Genomic DNA, 19,088 nt, shown 5'->3' on the forward strand with positions numbered 1-19,088 from the left:
CTCTACAAGGTCCAACATCAAATACAAAAGTACTAGGCATGCAAAGGAGGAAAATATGACCCATAACTCTGGTAGAAATCAACAATGGTAAATAGTAGCTTGACTCAATGATGGCTCTCAATTATCATCACCTCCTGATAGTCATATCCTTTAGTCTCCTTGCACATTGAGTTAGAATGGGTTGGTATGACCAATAGAGTGCATTAGCGGTGCGCCATGTGACATTCTAGGTTAGGACAAAAGGACAATTGGATCCCTTGTTCTGGGAGAAGCCAGCAGCCACATCATGAGCAACCCTGTAATGAGGCCCAGATGGAGAGGAACTGAGACCTTCACAAAATAGGCAACCCAGCTTGCCATGCCCATGAGTTAGCCACCTTGAAAATGAATCTTCTTCCCGCTCCAGTCAAGCCTTCAGATATATGCATCCCCAACCGACGTCTGACTAAATCTCACGAGCACTGCAAGACAGTGCATCCAATCAAAGCCATTCCCCAGTTCCTTAACCACAGAAAATATGAAAGACAATAAATGTGATTATTGTTTTGTGCCACTGAGTTTTGGGATAATTTGTTAAGGAACAATAGAGAATTAATATAGACATTGGTACTGCTACTATAACAAAACCCCCAAAATGTAGGAGTGACTGAGCAAGTAGGGAAAAGCTAGAACATCTTAAGGGGACTTTTAGTGAAAGGCAAAAGGCCTTGAGGTTACTATTAACGACGTTGTGGCCCTTGAGGAGGCTGCCACGGAGGCGGTAAGTGAGAAGAATATGATTGGAGACTGGGAAAAAGAGAATCCCTGCTATATGGTGGCAAAAAGTTGAGAGGCACTGTCGATACGCACAATACTGTGGTATCGTGGGAACTAGAAAATGCACTGAATCAGCTGGATGATTAAACTAAGAATCTTTTCGGGCAGGAGGTTGCAGGTGCAGTCTGACTTCCTTTTGCAGTTTTTTGCACAACGTAAAGGAGAGAGAGAGAGAGAGAGAGAAGTTAGAGAAAAAGTTGTTAAACACAAGCAACTGCTAGGTTTGAAAGCAAACAATGCTAAAATTAAGAAATGGCTCTAGGAAAAGATCAAATCCAAAGAACTGTTAGGAAAGCATGGTCTAAAGATGAAACCAGACATGGCGGGGAGTGACGGCATCAAGAGGGCAACACAGTGGTTCCCAACTGCTGTCCTCTTCACAAGAACAACTAGCAACTTTCCATAGGCAAGACACCACTTGAAAATCCCAGAACATGGGGATAGGGCTGAGGGCCCCCCCATGCCAGAACACAGAGACTAAAAATGGATTGGATTAGAAGGCTGAGAGGAGCCCTTATACTCTGATTACATCACCCCTCCCCAGGCCAGCACAGCGAGGCACTGAGAGGCACCCCCCTCCTTCCCCTCCCCTGGGCCTATGGTTTCTCCAGTGGGGGGAAGAAAGAGCCCAAGATGAACACCTAGTTCTCCCAGCGTTGTGGGATATGCTTCCTGGAGGGCCCACTTGGGTCTTGCCTCACAAGGCTCGTAGGGGAAATCTATGAGGCTTGAACCCTGGGGATCAGATTGAGATGGAGGAGTTGGGGTAGGGTTTACAGCAACTAGTGCTCAGATCTTGGCCAACAGCATTCTTCCTTGCAGGAGCAACCAAGTAGATATTGTAGCCAGTGGCTCTGCCCATCTGCAGAGCTGATTTGGTGGCCCTGTCTGGCCAGGGAGCAGCTCAGGTTGATTATGTCCCCGGTAAATGAACCATACACACCTTGGAGCCCATTCAATCCTTCAGCCTTGGCAGGAAAGCGAGCTCAAAGCCCTGCCTAATGCTGAATATAGCCTTCCGTCCTGCCAGAACAGGAAGCCTAATCAGAGTACCTGGGACGATGCATAGACAATCCTACAGACCCATATATAGTAGTAGCTGCACAGAGAGCCCAGCCAGTGGCTCTGCCGATCTCCAGAGCTAGCCAGTGGCCGGTCTGGTCAGGGAACTTGGTGGCAAGTTCTGCCTGATTCATGGACCCATCCGGCCAGTCACACCAGCTTTGGAGCCGGTTCTGTCACCACACCCAGGCAGGGAAGCAAATTCAAAGCCTGTCTACTGCAGAATATAGCCCACAGTCCCGCCCAACCAGGAAGCCTAGTCAGAGAACCGGAGAAGCTGCGGAGCCCATCCTACATGCTTTAACCCAGGAGCCAACTTAGCAAGTTGGAGATGAGAAGGATATGTGATTGGAGAGGGCTAGAAATTCACTAGTGAATTTTAAATTAAAAAAAAAACAAAGCCTTTTCAGAAAAACTCTGTGCCCAGATGACTTCACTGGTGAATTCTACCAAACATTTAAGTAAGAAATTGTATCAACCATACATCATATATTTCAGAAAATAGAAGAGGACTATTTACCAGCTCATTCCCTGAGGGTAGCATAACCCTACCCTGTTATCAAAACCTGAGGAGGACATTAGAAGAAAAGGGAACTGTAGACCAATATCCCTCGTGATCATAGGAACAGATATCATTGTTTGATAATGATATGATAAACAAATATGAGAAAACTAAGACAGTAATATATGAAAACACTAATATGCCATGACCAAATGTGAGTCATCTTAGGAATGCAAGGTTGGTGTAAATACTAAATAGTCATTCAACATAAATTGCCACATTCTCAGATTAAAATAGAAAAAATAACATGCTAATCTTAAGAGATGGACAATAATTATTTGACAAAATCAATACCCATCCATGGTAAAACATCTTAGCAAACTAGGAGAAAGGAACTTCCCCCATCTGATAGAAACAACTATGAAATACCTCAAGGTCATCATCATATTTAATGATGAAATTTTGAACATTTCCTCTAGAGTTGGGAACAAGGCAATGAGATCTGCCTTTAGTGTGTTTTCCCACAGTTTACTGGATGTTTTAAGCCACTGCAATGAGTCAAGTAAGAGATAAAGATTATATAAGAAGAAATAAAATGGCCTTTATGTGACCTTTACGTAATTGCACAGATAAAACCTGCTAAAGAAACTACAAGGATCTACAAGAACTGATAAATGAACCTAATAAGGTTACACAATATAATTTAGGTATGTTGAAATCAATTGTATTTTTATGTAGTAGTAAAAACAAAATGGAAAAGGAATTCAAATTTATTTACAGTGCCATAAAGATAAAAATACTTGGAAAGTAAATCAACCTGAACCTATAAGATATTCCTGAGGGAAATTAAGGAAGACACAAATAAATGGAAAGGTAAACCATGTTCACAGATTAGAAGATTCCAAATGGCTAAGATACCTATTTTCCCCCAACTGATCTGTAATTCACTATAACCGAGTCATGAACCCGGAAGGCTTTCTGATAAATTGACAAGTGATTCTAAGATTAGTATCTAAATGGGAAGAACGAAGACTAGCCAAAATAATTTGGAAAAGAAAAATGCTGGACCTATTATACAACCTAATTTCAAGATTTAATATAAAGGTTCAATAATCAAGGCACTGTGGTATTGGCTTTAGGATAGACAAACAGATCAATGCCCAGAAATAGAGCCACACATAAACTGTCAGCTGATTCTTTGACAGAGGTGCCAAATTAATCCTATGCTGAAAATGTAGTCTTTTTACTAATGATGCTGGAAAACTGAATGGGTAACTATTATGGGAAGATAATGAACTTCTATCCACACGTCTCAAAAAATACAGATCTATGGATCATAGACCTGAATGTAAAATTAGAATTATGAGCTCTGAGAAGAAATCATAGATGGATTTTTTTGTAATCTTGGAATAGGCAAAGACTTCTTAGAGAGGACACAGAAAACACTGACCATTTTTTTATGATAAATGATAAATTGGATTTCAAAACTTTAAAAATTTCATTTTATCAAGATACACCGTTAATAAAATGCATACGAAGCCCCCAGACTGGAAGAATAAATAATAAGTTATACTTTTACATATTAATGATCTAGGAAGTACAATGAAAATAATATTCCATTTATATTACAATGCATAAAATATTTGAATTTCAGGCAGAAACTTCTAACAATGAAACAAAAGGAAAAAATAATTGGAAAGTCATACCTTATGAATGATTGTATAGACCGTAATAAAGATGACAACACTTCCTATAGTAAAGATATTTTAATGTAAGCCTAATTGATTTTTCCAGGATATTTTCAATAACAATTTAAATGGGATTTCCAAGCCAAGGAAACATGCCTTTGTTTTTAGTTTATTGACTATTTCTAATAGTGCCCTGTTATCAGATTGGAGTGCGACAATCAGGAATTTTATAATTAGTCTTTGATTTGTTAGTGGATATTCAAACAGACCTTCAAAAAAAAAGGTTAAGAATACTGGAATAAAAATTAGGCCATGAGCAGCCCCAAATACCATAACAAGAAACATCATCTTAAAAAATGTCCTGAAGATGTATGCTTTAGCTGCAGATAAAACACACACCCCTATTACTGTTGAAAGTGCACTTTGTAACAGTGGGTAGCCTAGCCCATACACTGCCTCAATTGCTTTTTGGTTTACTGACAGCTTAGAGCTGGAAACAAATGCCTAAGAAATGTGTGCAGAAAAATCGAAAGAAAACCCTATGCAAATGACAAGATTAACCATGGATATGGAATCGAGACTGACATTCCAGAATGCCAGGAGACCCGTTACTCCCACAATCGCAGATGCAGTAGCATAAGTTACCCACAAGGAACACAGTGGATGAGGAATTAACAATAAGGAAACAACGAACATAGCGGTTGATGCAACAATGACATTTCGAACAGTGTTTTCCAATACGGGGGTATACTGATCAAAATATACAAATGCCTGGTTATACACCATTAGGGGGATTTTGCACTTTTCAGCTCTGCTGCGTAACTGGGATAACACCTTCTTCTCATCGGCTGAAGAAGAAACACCCACGGTCTGAACGAAGCCCCGGGAAGAAATGATTTCATGTGACGATGAAATATTAGTATCAGACACAAAAAGTGGAAAACGTGTTAAAAAATTGGGCAAGCCATTCATAAAATGTCCTTATCATTTACATCTTGCTTGCTGTTTTCCATATACTGCACATACTCTCGTAACCAAAACTCTGTGAGATTTTTATCTACATAGTCACTGTTTTCCAAATCTGCCAGACGTAGTTCCAGTTTTTGCCTAGCATCTTTATCCCAGTAGTCAAGAGGTTCAGTAACAGCAACCATAACCCTGGGACCATAATCCAAAAAATATCCTCTTCTACATTAAAACATGGTGTGATGTAGGAATCGTCACTTGCCAAATTTCGAAGGTCTAAACCTTCCTGCACTTGGAAACACCCATAGATACTGCTCATGATGTACAAAATGTATATAAGCACTACAAAAACTCTGGACTCAGTGCTTGTGAGAAAAGGGCCAAAACAGTCTCGAAAGAAAAAATTCATCGGATGGATATCAGTTTCTTGTTCATCCGGGAGAGAATCACATGGGAGACAGCAGGACCTTTTCAGTGAGGAACATTTTTGGTCAGGAGTTTCTGGCTTTTTCAACCAGCGTAGACAGACTCCTTCTCTGTTACCATCCAGAGCCATAAATGCTCCGAAACAGGTGATGTTATCGAAATAACAAAAGAGCAGGGTTGTTCCCGTATAGATGCAAAAGTATTGTATGGACCTGAAAGAGGTCATAATCCCTGTATAGAAGGCTAGGACGTTGGTGATGGTGGTGATTGTAATCGACACCGCCACTTTGGAATAGACACTGGACAGCCGCTGTTTTGTGTTATCCACGAGGCTAGTCTTCTGCCAGGCAGAAATCATTATGAACATATCGTCAACCGCAACACCTGTTAAAAAAGGGAAACAATCTTCATGCACATTAATACCCATTAAAAACTAAACACATAAACTCAAACCATCTTCTTTGTCCATCTCTTAGAAGGGGTCTTATTTATCTTGCCCAATCTGTGCTTTGATACTATTTTCCCAGTTGCTTTCTCTGGTTGCCTCTGAATCCACCACAGAATTCACCCCTTCCTCTGTAACAACTCTGTGCTTCGTACGTACTCCCGTTATTTGTACCTAGCACAGGATGCTCTACTCCTAGTCCTCATGTAGGGTGTTTTAATGACGAGTCAGGAAACTGTTGTGGGTGTTAGTCGAAGCAGGATTAGCAGTGTATCTTTGATTCCACTGGATTACTTGAGAGACCATTTTCCCTCATAAACCATTTTTTTAAATTTTTTTATTGTTATGTTAATCACCATACATTACATCATTAGTTCTTGATGTAGTGTTCCATGATTCATTGTTTGTGCATAACACCCAGTGCTCCACACAGAATTTGCCCTCTTTAATACCCATCACCAGACTAACCCATCCCCCCACCCCCCTCCCCTCTAAAACCCTCAGTTTGTTTTTCAGAGTCCATCGTCTCTCATGGTTCGTCTCCCCCTCTGACTTACTCCCCTTCATTCTTCCCCTCCTGCTATCTTCTTCTTTTTCTTTTTTCTTAACATATGTTGCATTATTTGTTTCAGAAGTACAGATTTGTGATTCAACAGTCTTGCACAATTCACAGCGCTCACCATAGCACATACCCTCCCCAATGTCTATCACCCAGCCACCCCGTCCCTCCCACCCCCCACCACTCCAGCAACCCTCAGTTTGCTTCCTGAGATTAAGAATTTCTCATATCAGTGAGGTCATATGATACATGTCTTTCTCTGATTGACTTATTTCCCTCAGCATAACACCCTCCAGTTCCATCCACGTCATTGCAAATGGCAAAATCTCATTCCTTTTGATGACTGCACAATATTCCATTGTGTATATATACCACATCTTCTTTATCCATTCATCTGTCGATGGACATCTTGGCTCTTTCCACAGTTTGGCTATTGTGGACGTTGCTGCTATAAACATCGGGGTGCACGTACCCCTTCGGATCCCTACATTTGTATCTTTGGCGTAAATAACCAGTAGTGCAATTGCTGGATCGTATGGTAGCTCTACTTTCAACTGTTTGAGGAACCTCCATACTCTTTTCCAGAGTGGTTGCACCAGCTTGCATTCCCACCAACAGTGTAGGAGGGTTCCCCTTTCTCCGCATCCCCGCCAACATCTGTCACTTCCTGACTTGTTCATTTTAGCCATTCTGACTGGTGTGAGGTGGTATCTCATGAGGTTTTGATTTGGATTTCCCTGATGCCGAGCGATGTGGAGCACTTTTTCATGTGTCTGTTGGCCATTTGGATGTCTTCTTTGGAAAAATGTCAGTTCATGTCTTCTGCCCATTTCTTGATTGGATTATTTGTTCTTTGGGTGTTGAGTTTGATAAGTTCTTTATAGATTTTGGATACTAGCCCTTTATCTGATATGTCATTTGCAAATATTTTCTCCCATTCTGTCGGTTGTCTTTTGGTTTTGTGGACTGTTTCTTTTGCTGTGCAAAAGCTTTTTATCTTGATGAAATCCCAATAGTTCATTTTTGCCCTTGCTTCCCTTGCCTTTGGCGATGTTTCTAGGAACCTCATAAACCATTTTATACAGATGCCCAAACACATCAAGCCAACATTCTGTTGCTTAAAATATAAGCTGGACTTATCTGTTCTACAGTTAGCATCTAACTATCAATGTGGTATGATTTGAGAGGGACCACATAGTTCTCTCTCTCTCTCTCTCTCTCTCTCTGTCACACACACACACACACACACACACACACACACACACACACACACACACACCATTTTCCTCCTACTTTGTTTTTGGTACCCAGAATGTCAGGATTTAAACTTACTTTCCCCGGTTAGGGAATTGTTAGTAAAATGCAAGTACTCTTGAGGTCAGACACACGCACCAAAGTCAATCTTAAGAATCCCTTACATATTAATGCCTACTAAGGTAATTCTTTTCCACAGGGATGTTTCACGACTGGTTTGGAATAGAGACGGCAGAAGAACATTTGAGGACTTTGAAATCACCACTGAAAACTTGGAAAGGGGGACTAGCAAGAAGAAAGGGGAATTAGTAAGGACAGCATGAGCATGTTGCTGAGAAAGTTCACCTCCCTCAAGCTTTCTACTAGAGTTGACACCTACTTCCACTCATGTATACTGATACAAACTCAATAAAATAAACAAGTAAATACAAAAAGTGGAATAAAATGCTGATCTTCATTTCAATTTGGGGGGATCTTCTCCATGGGAGGGCGCTAGGAATTGCAACTTTGCCTCTGATCAGATGTTCTATGGGTATGATCAAGAAGGCAGAAGGCTCTAAAAGAACGTAAGTCTACACAGTCTGTCACAAACTGCATCCCGCCATCCCATGGCTAGCGGCCTTGAGGATTTCAGTTGTAGTCAGCTGGACAAAAGGGAGAATCAGAAGTACTAAGGACCAAGAATGAACTCATCGATATTTATCAGGTATTTAAAAACTAGTTTTATTATTTATAGAACCTTATTCAGAAATTGTCCTCACACATTTCTTGCTTGAGTTGCTTAAATCACACACACACACACACACACACACACAGAACCGTTCACACTCCCGTGAATACACATACTATCCAATCCTGGTTTACATTAAATCAATTATATACACCTTAACCATAGTTGTTATTGGCTGTGGGGGGTACTGAGTGACTAAGTATAGCTGTGGACTAGACATCCAGTATACAGCTCATCACTGTCTGCCCTGGGAAACCAAATACTACTACTTCCAAGCTCCTTGCTTCCTCAAATATAAACACCTTTGTTTTCTCATGCTTATTATAAATTCTGAAAGTACAGGAAAATACAGAGAAAAATTTGAGCAACTGTAATTCCACCCTTCATTTTTACATATGTCCATCCAGAATTTGTCCTGTACAAATACGCCCGTACAACTGTATCTCTCTATTTCGAACACCTTGTTTCATAACCGGCATTTTTCTGGCAGAGGTTTTAGGTCTTATATGTACCTTACAGATCTTATAAATCTACCTCTTTCTAAGGACTGAATAGGATTCAAAATCTTAATATGTTATGTTTGAGTTGCCCAATCCCATGTTGATAGGGGATTAGATGGCTTTCAAAACCTTCCTGTTCTACATAATGCCAAAATGAACATAATTTTTCTACTTTTTAAGCACTTGTCCAATTACTAGGACAAATGCCTAGAAGTGGCATCAGTAAGCCAAAGGCATTCCCTGTTTAATTTTTAAGTCTTTTGATTTGTTGCAAAACTGGACTAACAGAAGGGTGTACCAGTTTATCATTGTCCCATAGCAGAATGAGTGTTCATTTCCATACAACTTTCCTTCAATCTTGCTGACATTTATTAATCTGGTAAGAAAACAAGGTGTCTCACTTTTGGTTTAATTTTCATCCCTCAGTTAATTGAGAGAGGAAATTATTTTTTTCTTATATTTCGGGGGATTCATATTTCGGACTTTTGGGGTGTGAACTGCCTGTTCATGTCCCTTGTCTGTGTTTTCCCATCTGGGGTACTAGACTTCTCTACCTCTAAGGACACATAATTCAATTTGACTTTCTTTTTTCCTGTCACCTCATTTTGGATCTATAGAGCCACTTAAATATAATTATTTTGCTTAATCTAACCTAAACTCCTTCCCTTATCTACCCTGCACCCCCACATTTACAACGTGTAGTCTCAACGTTTTGTTTTACTCACCCAGAATAAGAAACGGTGAATTTGCAACTAGGATCACAAATGGCACCCCAATGTCCAACATCAGGCCAAAACCGCTCACCACTGCCAAGGCCGCAGAAATCACTCCAAAGGCTGCAGCTCACATTTTGTTGCATACACAGTCACTCCTGTATATTTGGAGAGAAAAATCATGGGATCTGTGGTGGTAGCTTCTATACGGAAATTCCATCGGTTTATAGCATTCTCGACCTGGACACCTGGTCAGAAAGCTCTTGGGCAATCATTCCCATACCTGTCTACTGGAGACCTTTAACTCCCAGGCACCATCCCAGACCAAGTGGGAAAAAGGAGAGAGGGAACAGAGAAGTTATCTGTGCTTTTGCCAGACTTCCTGGGTGATTCTTCTGCAGCTGAGCAAGCACTACTCCCCACTGACTGGTAGCTGAGAACCACAAAGATGCACTAAAGCACTCCCGATGGTTAATTCCTCTCTGCTCTTCAAAGGGTGTCAATGGAATACAACAGCAAAGGGAGGGCAAGCTGTAGCAGAGAAAGTACCCATACCCAGTGCTCTTTTCACCCAACCCTTGACCCCAGCTAGCCATAGATGCAATCCTAAATAGCTCCTGTATTTCAGAGCCAGGTTCAATATGCATTGTGCTTAGCAAAATGTAGAAAGACTCCTCCTAAAACATTTTCAGGATTCTTGTCTACTGCTGAAGTGGGCTCTAGAAAAGTTGCTACTAATTGCAAAAGAGTTGGAAATGTAGTCCATTTTGAGTAACAAAGACGTGCCTGTTTCCCAGAAATGAGAATATATAGACAGCATTTTAAAGTATGGATTCGGTACTTGACCTACCCAACAACCACAACATGACATTTTTTAAAAAGATTATTTATTTATTTATTTATTTATTTATTTATTTGTCAGAGAGACAGTGAGAGAGCCAGGGAGCACAAGCAGGGGGCATGGCAGGCAGAGGGAGAGGGAGAAGCAGGGAGCCTGACGCTGGACTCGATCCCACAACCCTGGGATCATGATCTGAGCCAAAGGCGACACTTAACCGCTGAGCCACCCAGGGGCCCTCCACATTACATTTAAAAATATTGACAACAATCTCTGGTTTTATACCTCACTTGTTTGTTAACTGCTTCAAAACAAATGACTGATATTCGTCTCTAGATATTTTTAGGAAGAGAGAGAAACGAAGTTTGGATTGAAAACTAGGAGTCCACTATGGAAATGGAAGCACTGATTCTAACACAGCAAGAACACGACTAAAGACCTTTTACTGTTGTAACAATAAAGTAGCTAAACTTTCTTATTATGAAAAAAAGGTCTACGCCATGGTTGTATTTCACTTTTTTTCAGCCCACCGGTGCTAGGAGTTAAATTCAGGGCCCCAAATCAACCACACACGCAAAATTCCAGAGCAAAAGTAAATTGCTTTGTTAGAATAAAATTTGACTATAATGAATACTTTCTTCAAACACTACTGGCTTATAGCAGTTTAAAAGAAGAAAGTAACAAAGATGAACTCTGAAATCAGAAAGATTAAGGAGAATAAAAGTTACATATGACATTTATTTCCATTTCTTCTCTCAAGTTTCCGGATTTTTTGGTGTGAATTTTTCAGATGGGGGAGTATGACTTTACTTTGACTAGTTGCTCAGTTGACTTTCTCTCAATGACCTTTATTTTAATGTTCAATAGGCAATGGAAGAAAAGATTTGAAAGTGGAACACTGTAGGAGTTTGGTGAATACACTCGCAGATATTCCAGTCCCCCAGAAGGATTTTGCTTTAAGCAGTTTATCAGAATGACCTAGGAGAGTCTTAGAACCTTAGATTTCCTGGAACCTAGCTATGCAGATCCTGATTCAGTAGGTTTGTAGTGAAGCTGCTGAGTCTCTGTGTCTAAAACTTTCCTCATACGATTGCAGTGCTCAGGCCGATTTGGGCATCACTGGCAGCAAAATGGCCAATCTTCTGAATTTTTTATTCACTTAGCAGAGAAGGGCTAAATTAGAAATTACTGCCCTTAGAAAACAATCTGTATGTTTGGTGAGGGTTACCTTCCTTGAAAGGTAATGATGTCTCCCACGAGTAAACAATAATTTAGAGTGTGTTTGAGAAGGGAAAGATTTTCCCCAGATTGTTTCAGAAACTGATCTAATATTTGGGGTAAGTTTTGTCATTTCCAGAATGTTAGACAATTCTGAAATAGTCTAGAAGCTCAATATACCACTACTTGCTGTAGAATAAGGTTTAAATTAGAGCATAAACTTGAAAAAGTCTTACTATTGTTCACATGACTTCACTACAAGACAATAAACATAGAACCCTAAAATGTGTTCAAGTAAGGGTTCTGGGGGCGCCCGGGTGGCTCAGTCGTTCAGCGTCTGCCTTCGGCTCAGGTCATGATCCCAGGGCCCTGGGATCGAGCCCCACATCGGGCTCCCTGCTCCGCGGGAAGCCTGCTTCTCCCTCGCCCACTCCCCCTGCTTGTGTTCCCTCTCTCGCTGTGTCTCTCTCTGTCAAATAAAGAAAGAAAGAAAAATCTTTCTTAAAAAAAAATACGGGTTCTGTGTGAGGCAAATGCATGCATGCAAAGAATAACCTTCATACGTAAGTATCTGACACAAGCAGGATAGGCAATGGCTTAGGGACTGTCTAGGAGGCCCCGCCCAGAACAGAGAGAAGAGATTCTCAGTGATAACAGAGGGGTAGGTGTGGGAGATGTCCAAGGAACTTACAAACACATTCTTGGGGGAATTAGTTTTATTTGCGAGCCCAGAGAAGGCTTGAAATTGAATTGAATCATCGAACTGAACCATCATGGCAGCATCTGTACCTTAAGAATTTTCCTGCTCCCTTTCCTCTTCTCCCTGGGCATGCTCCAACCCAGGAGGCACCTTAGCAAGATGGAAAGTAGGGAGAGACGTGATAGAAGAGGGCTGGTGAGTCCCCTTTTTCCCCATTAAGGACTATCCCGCGCAGCCTGCTCTGGCTAAGAGTGCTGGGGGGAAACTTAGCTTCAAACCCAGTTACCCCTTTTGATTATTACATGGACACTGGCATTTTAATTCTGAATGGAGCATTTTGTCTTACCTAAGAATGACCACAAAAGTCACAGGACCTGCCTGAGTTTTCGGGCGACAGAGGAAGAACTTGCTCGACCTACAAAACTTAAAGGGAACAAAGGGAGACCAAAATAAAGTTGCTGTATGTTTATACCTCATGAGTCCCATGTGTTCAGTATGTTGGTTACATCCACATAATGTCTTCAAAGAGACATAAATATAAATCATTTTCTAATTGCCTTTGGTATAAGATTTTCTGTATTACTGTCCATAATCATCTGTTGTTGTTTTTTTTTAAGATTTTATTTATTTATTTGCAGAGAGAGACACAGCGAGAGAGGGAACACAAGCAGGGGGAGTGGGAGAGGGAGAAGCAGGCCTCCCGCGGAGCAGGGAGCCCGATGCGGGGCTCGATCCCGGGACCCTGGGATCACGACCCGAGCCGCAGGCAGACGCCCAACGACTGAGCCACCCGGGCGCCCCTGTCCATAATCATTTGTGAAGAGAAGCAAGAATTGATATAAACTTGTAGCTTCAGAACCAACTATGTAGTTGAAAACTTTCTCTAGTAGAAAACTTGTACCAAACCAGTTGTTGGTACCTTGTAGATTCCACACTAGTTTAACATTTTTTTTTTACTCTACCGACTTTAACAAGACTGAATTTTGTCTTTTCCCCTCCCCATTCTTCCTCCCTCTCTCCCTCCCTCCTACCCTTCCTCTTTAGTATTTTGGTTTGTTTGCTTTCTAGGGGATGTGGTCTTTCTTTCCAGAATAACAAAGTTGTGAGATAGTTTATTGACTCCAGAGAAGTACCCACTGTGGTTAACTCCCTTTACCTCCTGGGGCCTCATTTTTCTCTACCTTAAAATCTAGAGAGTTAAATGATATCATTTGTTCGAAACCAACCTACGCATGAGAATCAACTAGAGAAGTTTTTGAAATATAGATTTCCTAACTGAACCCACAGAGACTTCATTCAATAGGGCAGGGCCTCAGAATATGTGGGTTTAGAGATCTCTCTGTGACTGCTGAGAATCACTGGAATGATATAATCTGTGGGGTTCTTTCTACACCTCAATTCTTTTGTTTTGCTGATATTTTTCATATTTTGGTTGTCTGATCACAAGAGCCCAAGTCAACCCTAATGCCTAGATAACAATTTTTAAGCGCTTAACAAGGTAAACCCCACATCAGAACAATGAAGATACCTAAGTCAGTTAAATTAGAGATTAAATTTTTATATACTTAGAAGTGCTAGTTCAAGCTTATAACAGAAATAAGGACTTGTTTAGTTCTATCAGCATATCTGCCTCCAAATGGAATAATTAGTCATAATTGGCACAATATGTAAGATAAAAAACATACGCCAAATCAAACAAAACTGGCCACAATTTCTTTTTTTTTTTTTTGAAGATTTTATTTATTTATTTGACAGAGAGAGAGCGCACAAGCAGGGGGAGTGGCGGGCAGAGGGAGAGGGAGAAGCAGGCTCCCTGCTGAGCAAGGAGCCAGATGTGGGGCTCGATCCCAAGACCCTGAGATCGTGACCTGAGCTGAAGGTAGCCACTTAACCAACTGAGCCACCCAGGCGTCCCTGGCCACAATTTCTTTATGTCTTTTTACTATTCTCTCTGATTGCACCCTATGGCTAATCGGGAAAAAAGTTTAAATAATAAGAGTTTAGTGCTGGACGTCAGCAAAACCTGGAGTAGGAATTTCCCAAGTCTCATCACCCCTCCCAAGCCCCAGAAATATAGAAAAAGAAGCATATATTTTCAGAATTCTGTGAACTCTGAAAAATAGTCAAAAGCTTACAACAACCAAGCAAGTGTTGAATAAAAGAAAAGGTGGGGGAGCACTTCAAACTAGTAGGAAGGTTTTATAGTGAATTTACATGCCCTGTCCCTCTCCCTCTCCAGTGTGGTAGAAGTCATAAAGTGGCAGATGTGTTAAAGCGGCCACAGGCTCAAGGTGGCCACAGCATTAAGGCAGTGGCAGTCTTAAAGCCGTAACAGCTCATGTCACCAGTATGGAACCAATTCCCTGTTTCTGGAGGAAGCAGAGCAGATCGTATTCCTAAAACATTTTATGTCTGTTCCAACATGTTTGGGGGCTACCTGAAGGACTGATGCGAAGCACTCCTCTGTTTTGTCTAACTCAACTCAGGTTGAGAAAATTGGAAATGCCACAGGTTGAGTTAACAAACCTCAAGTGCATAGAGCAAAAGGTTACAGCTCAAAAATACAAAAGACCGCCGGTGGCTAAAGATGAGTAGCATTTCTCTGGGAATTTAGGACAGTAAAAAGCACTCAGGTATACTGGGGAATTTCGAAAGTTACTCAGGGCAAGATGTATGCTCAGAAAAAACCTGAGAAGACCCTAAGCTTTCACCTAGGGCTGATCCCTAGGCACAGTGTAAGTCTTGCTAAGTGCTGAAGGAGGGTCCAGGCATAGAACCACTTTGCAAAAAGTGGGAGAGCTCCTGGCATCCAAGGAAGTCTATGTCAAGACACTAGCTAAGGCGCCTGGGTGGCTCAGATGGTTAAGCATCTGCCTTCGGCTCAGGTCATGATCCCGGGGTCCTGGGATTGAGTCCCGCATCGGGCTCCCTGCTCCTTGGGAGCCTGCTTCTCCCTCTGCTTCTCTCTCTCTCTCTCTCTCTCTCCCTCTCTCTTTCTCCCTCTGTCTCTCATGAATAAATAAATTTAAAAAAAAGACACTAGCTAAACACAAGCTAAGGTACAGAAACTTTAGTGACTACAAAAACAAGAATTACAGTCTTTACAATAATAGTTTGAGGAAATCAGTAAGAAAATGGACTACTGCAGACTTAAATAAACACATTAAAAAACAACAGAAAACTCTAGGGAAGGGGGAATCTGATTTCCAGTTACTACCTCATGACAGCCAAATGCCCAGTTTTCAACAACAACGACAACAGCAAAAATCACAAGGTACACAAAGAAAGAGGAAAGTGGCTCAAAATATGTTTGAAACAAAATAAATCAACAGAAATAATCCTTGAGTAAAGACAAAGATAGGACTTAACTAAACAAACACTATAAACACTGTTCTACATATGCTGACAGAGCTAAAGGAGAGCACTGATAAGGAAATTAAAAAAATAATGTTTAAATTTATAATAATAAATTAAAATAATGTTATGCTTAACATTTATTTATTTGAGAGAGAGCAAGAGAGCGAGTGGGGGGAAGGGCAGAGGGAGAGAATCTTCAAGCAGACTCCACATTGAGCACAGAGCCCGCTGTGGGGCTCAATTTCACCACCCATGAGATCATGACCTGAGCTGAAACCAAGAGTCAGACACTTAACCAACTGAGCCACTCAGGCGCCACCCTATTTGTGTGTTTTTGAAGTTAAGCTGGTATCAATTTAATGTAGATTGTTTAAAATTTAGAATTATATGAATCTCCATGGTAAGAAAATCTCACAAAGTCATTGCCAAAGGAAATGACAAGAGAATCAAACAGCTCACTAGAAAAATGGAAACTAAATATTCAAGAGGCATAATGGATGAAATGAGGGACAAAAAGCTATAAGATACACAGAATGCAAAGAGCCAAATAGCAGAAGTCTTTTCTTGTCAGCAGTTACTTTAAATATAAATGTACTAAAGTCTCCAGTCAAAACGTAGAGATTGACAAAATGGATAAAATAACATGATTCAACCCTCTGCTGTCTACAAGAGACTCACTTTAGATCCAAAGACATAAACAAATGGAAAGTTAAAGGATGGAGAAAGATGTTTCATACGAATAGTAACCAAAGGACAGCAGGGGTGGATATACTAATATGAGACAAAAGAGACTTTATTTTAAAAATGGTTAAAAGAGACAAAGAAGGACATTATATATTGATAAAAAGGCCTTCTATCAAGAAGATAGAAAAACTACAAACATACATGCGCCACCAATAGAGACCCAGAATACATGAAGCAAATATTGACAGACTTGTAGAGAGAAATAGGTAGCTCTACAGTAATAGTTGGAGAATTCAGTATACCATTTTCTTTTTTTTTTTAAGATTTTATTTATTTATTGAGAGAGAGAATGAGAGAGAGAGAACATGAGAAGGGGAGGGTCAGAGAGAGAAGCAGACTCCCCGCCGAGCAGGGAGCCTGACGCGGGACTCGATCCTGGAACTCCAGGATCACGACCTGAGCCAAAGGCAGCCACCCAACCAACTGAGCCACCCACGTGCCCCAGTATACCATTTTCAATAATAAATAAAACACCTAGGCAGATAATCTATAAGGAAACATAAGAAATGGACAACACTATAAATCAGTTAGACCTTACAGAGATATATAGAACACTCAACCCAATGATAGCAGAATTCTCAAGTGCACGTGAAACATCCTCTGGAATAGATCATATGTTAGGTTACAAAATATGTCTGAAAGTGTAAAAATATTGAAATTACACAAAGTATCTTTTCAACCAGCAATGGAATGAAGCTCCAAATCAATAATAGAGGGAAAACTGGATAATTCAAAATATATGGAAATTAAACAACTAATGGGCCAAAGAATAAATCACACAGGAAACTAGAAAATACTTAGCAACAAATGAAAAGAAATACACAGTATACCATATCATAATTTACTGGATGTAGCAACACCAGTGCTCACAGATAAATTTCTACTACATTAAAAAAAGAAAAAAGATCTTAAATCACCTTATGGTGATTTCTAGACATTCTGTAGAAATAGAAACAAAACAAAACCCAAAGCTAACAGAAGGAAGGAAATGAAAAGATTAGAACAGAGAAAAATAAAACTGGAATAGAAAAACAAAGGAGAATGAACAAAAGTAAAAGTTGGTTATTTAAAAAAATCAACAAATTGACAAACTTTTATCTAGAGTGACGAAGAAAAAGAAGATCCAAATAACTAAATCAGATATGAAAGTGAAGGCATTACTACTGATTTTAGAGAAATAGAAAGGATTATAAAAAATACTATAAACGACTTACACCAACAAATTAGATAACCTAGGTGAAATGCACAAATTTCTAGAAACACACAAAAGACCTAAACTGACTCAAGATGAAATAGAAAATCTCAACAGACATGTAAGAAGGAAAAAGATTGAATCGGTAATCAAAAACCTCCCGACAAAGAAAAGTCCAAGACCAAATCATTTCACTGGTGATTTTTACTAAACACGTAAAGAAGAATTAACACCAATCCTTCTCAAATCCTTCCAAAAAATTGAAAAGGAAGGAACACTTCCTAACTCATTCTATGAGGCCACATTACACTAATACCAATGCAAGACAAAGACTACAAGAAGACTACAGATCAACATCTCTTATGACTATGGATGCAGATATCCTTAATAAAATTCTAGCGAACCCAATTCAATAGAACATTAAGAGGATTATACATCATGACCAAGTGGGATTTATCGCAGCGATGCAAGAGTGGTTCAACATGGGAAAATCAATCAGTGTAATACACCACACTAATAGAGTAAAGGATAAAAAGCACATGATCTTCTCAATAGATGCAGAAAAGGCATTTGACAAGATCTAATACCCATTTATGATAAAAAAAAAAAAAACCTCAAGAAGCAAGGAATAGAAATGAACTTCCTCAAAATGATAGGGGCATTTATGAAAACTGCAGAGCTAACATTATAGTCAATAGTGAAAGATTGAAAGAGTTCCCTCTAAAGTCAGGAACAAGATAAAGGTGCCCATTTTCACCAATGGCATTCAACACTGAAGTAGAAGTGCTAGCCAGAGCAATGAGATAAGAAATAGAAATAAAAGGAATTCAAACTGGAAATGAAGAAGGTAACTATTCCTTTTTACATGATTACATGATCCTATATCTGAAAATTCCGAAGAATCCACAATCAAACTAATAGAGTTAATAAACAAATTGAGCAAAGCTGCAAGATACAAGATCAACACACAAAAATCAGTTGTTTCTATTTGTGTGCAATCAACAATCCATAAATGAAATGAAGAAAGCAATTCCATTTAAATAGTGTCTAAAATAATAAAATATTTAGAAATAAATTTAAACAAGGAAGTGAAAGACTAAAAATTACAAAAATTTGGTAAAGAAACTAAAGAAGACCTAAATTAATGGAAAGAAATCCTTAGTTCATGGGGAGGAGGACAGTATTGTTAAAATGTCAATCACACCTAAAACAACCTATAGATTCAACACACTCTTTCTTACAAAATTCCAATTGGCCTTTTTTCTTCAGAAATGGAAAACCCAACCCTCAACTTCCTACGGAATTGCAAGGATCCCTGGATAATCCAAACTAATCATGAAAAGGAAGAAAAGAACTGGAGGACTCTGATTTCCACAAC

General features: G+C 39.9%; 1 protein-coding gene across 1 annotated transcript in view; it reads right to left on the reverse strand.

Moving 5' to 3' along the window:
• Positions 1-4,040: 4,040 nt before the first annotated feature.
• LOC114204075 (patched domain-containing protein 3-like) overlaps positions 4,041-19,088 on the reverse strand; it is a 34,691-nt gene continuing 19,643 nt past the window's right edge. The window contains 4 exon segments of the mRNA XM_088025512.1: positions 4,041-5,045; positions 5,048-5,251; positions 5,254-5,844; positions 9,674-9,819. Of these exon segments, the coding sequence (XP_087881638.1) occupies positions 4,147-5,045; positions 5,048-5,251; positions 5,254-5,844; positions 9,674-9,819 (1,840 nt within the window). The 3' untranslated portion in view covers positions 4,041-4,146.

Source organism: Eumetopias jubatus, unplaced genomic scaffold (assembly GCF_037043125.1).
Source record: "Eumetopias jubatus isolate StellerSeaLion01/CBP00866 unplaced genomic scaffold, mEumJub1_p1.0 scaffold_8, whole genome shotgun sequence".
Lineage (NCBI taxonomy): Eukaryota > Metazoa > Chordata > Mammalia > Carnivora > Otariidae > Eumetopias > Eumetopias jubatus.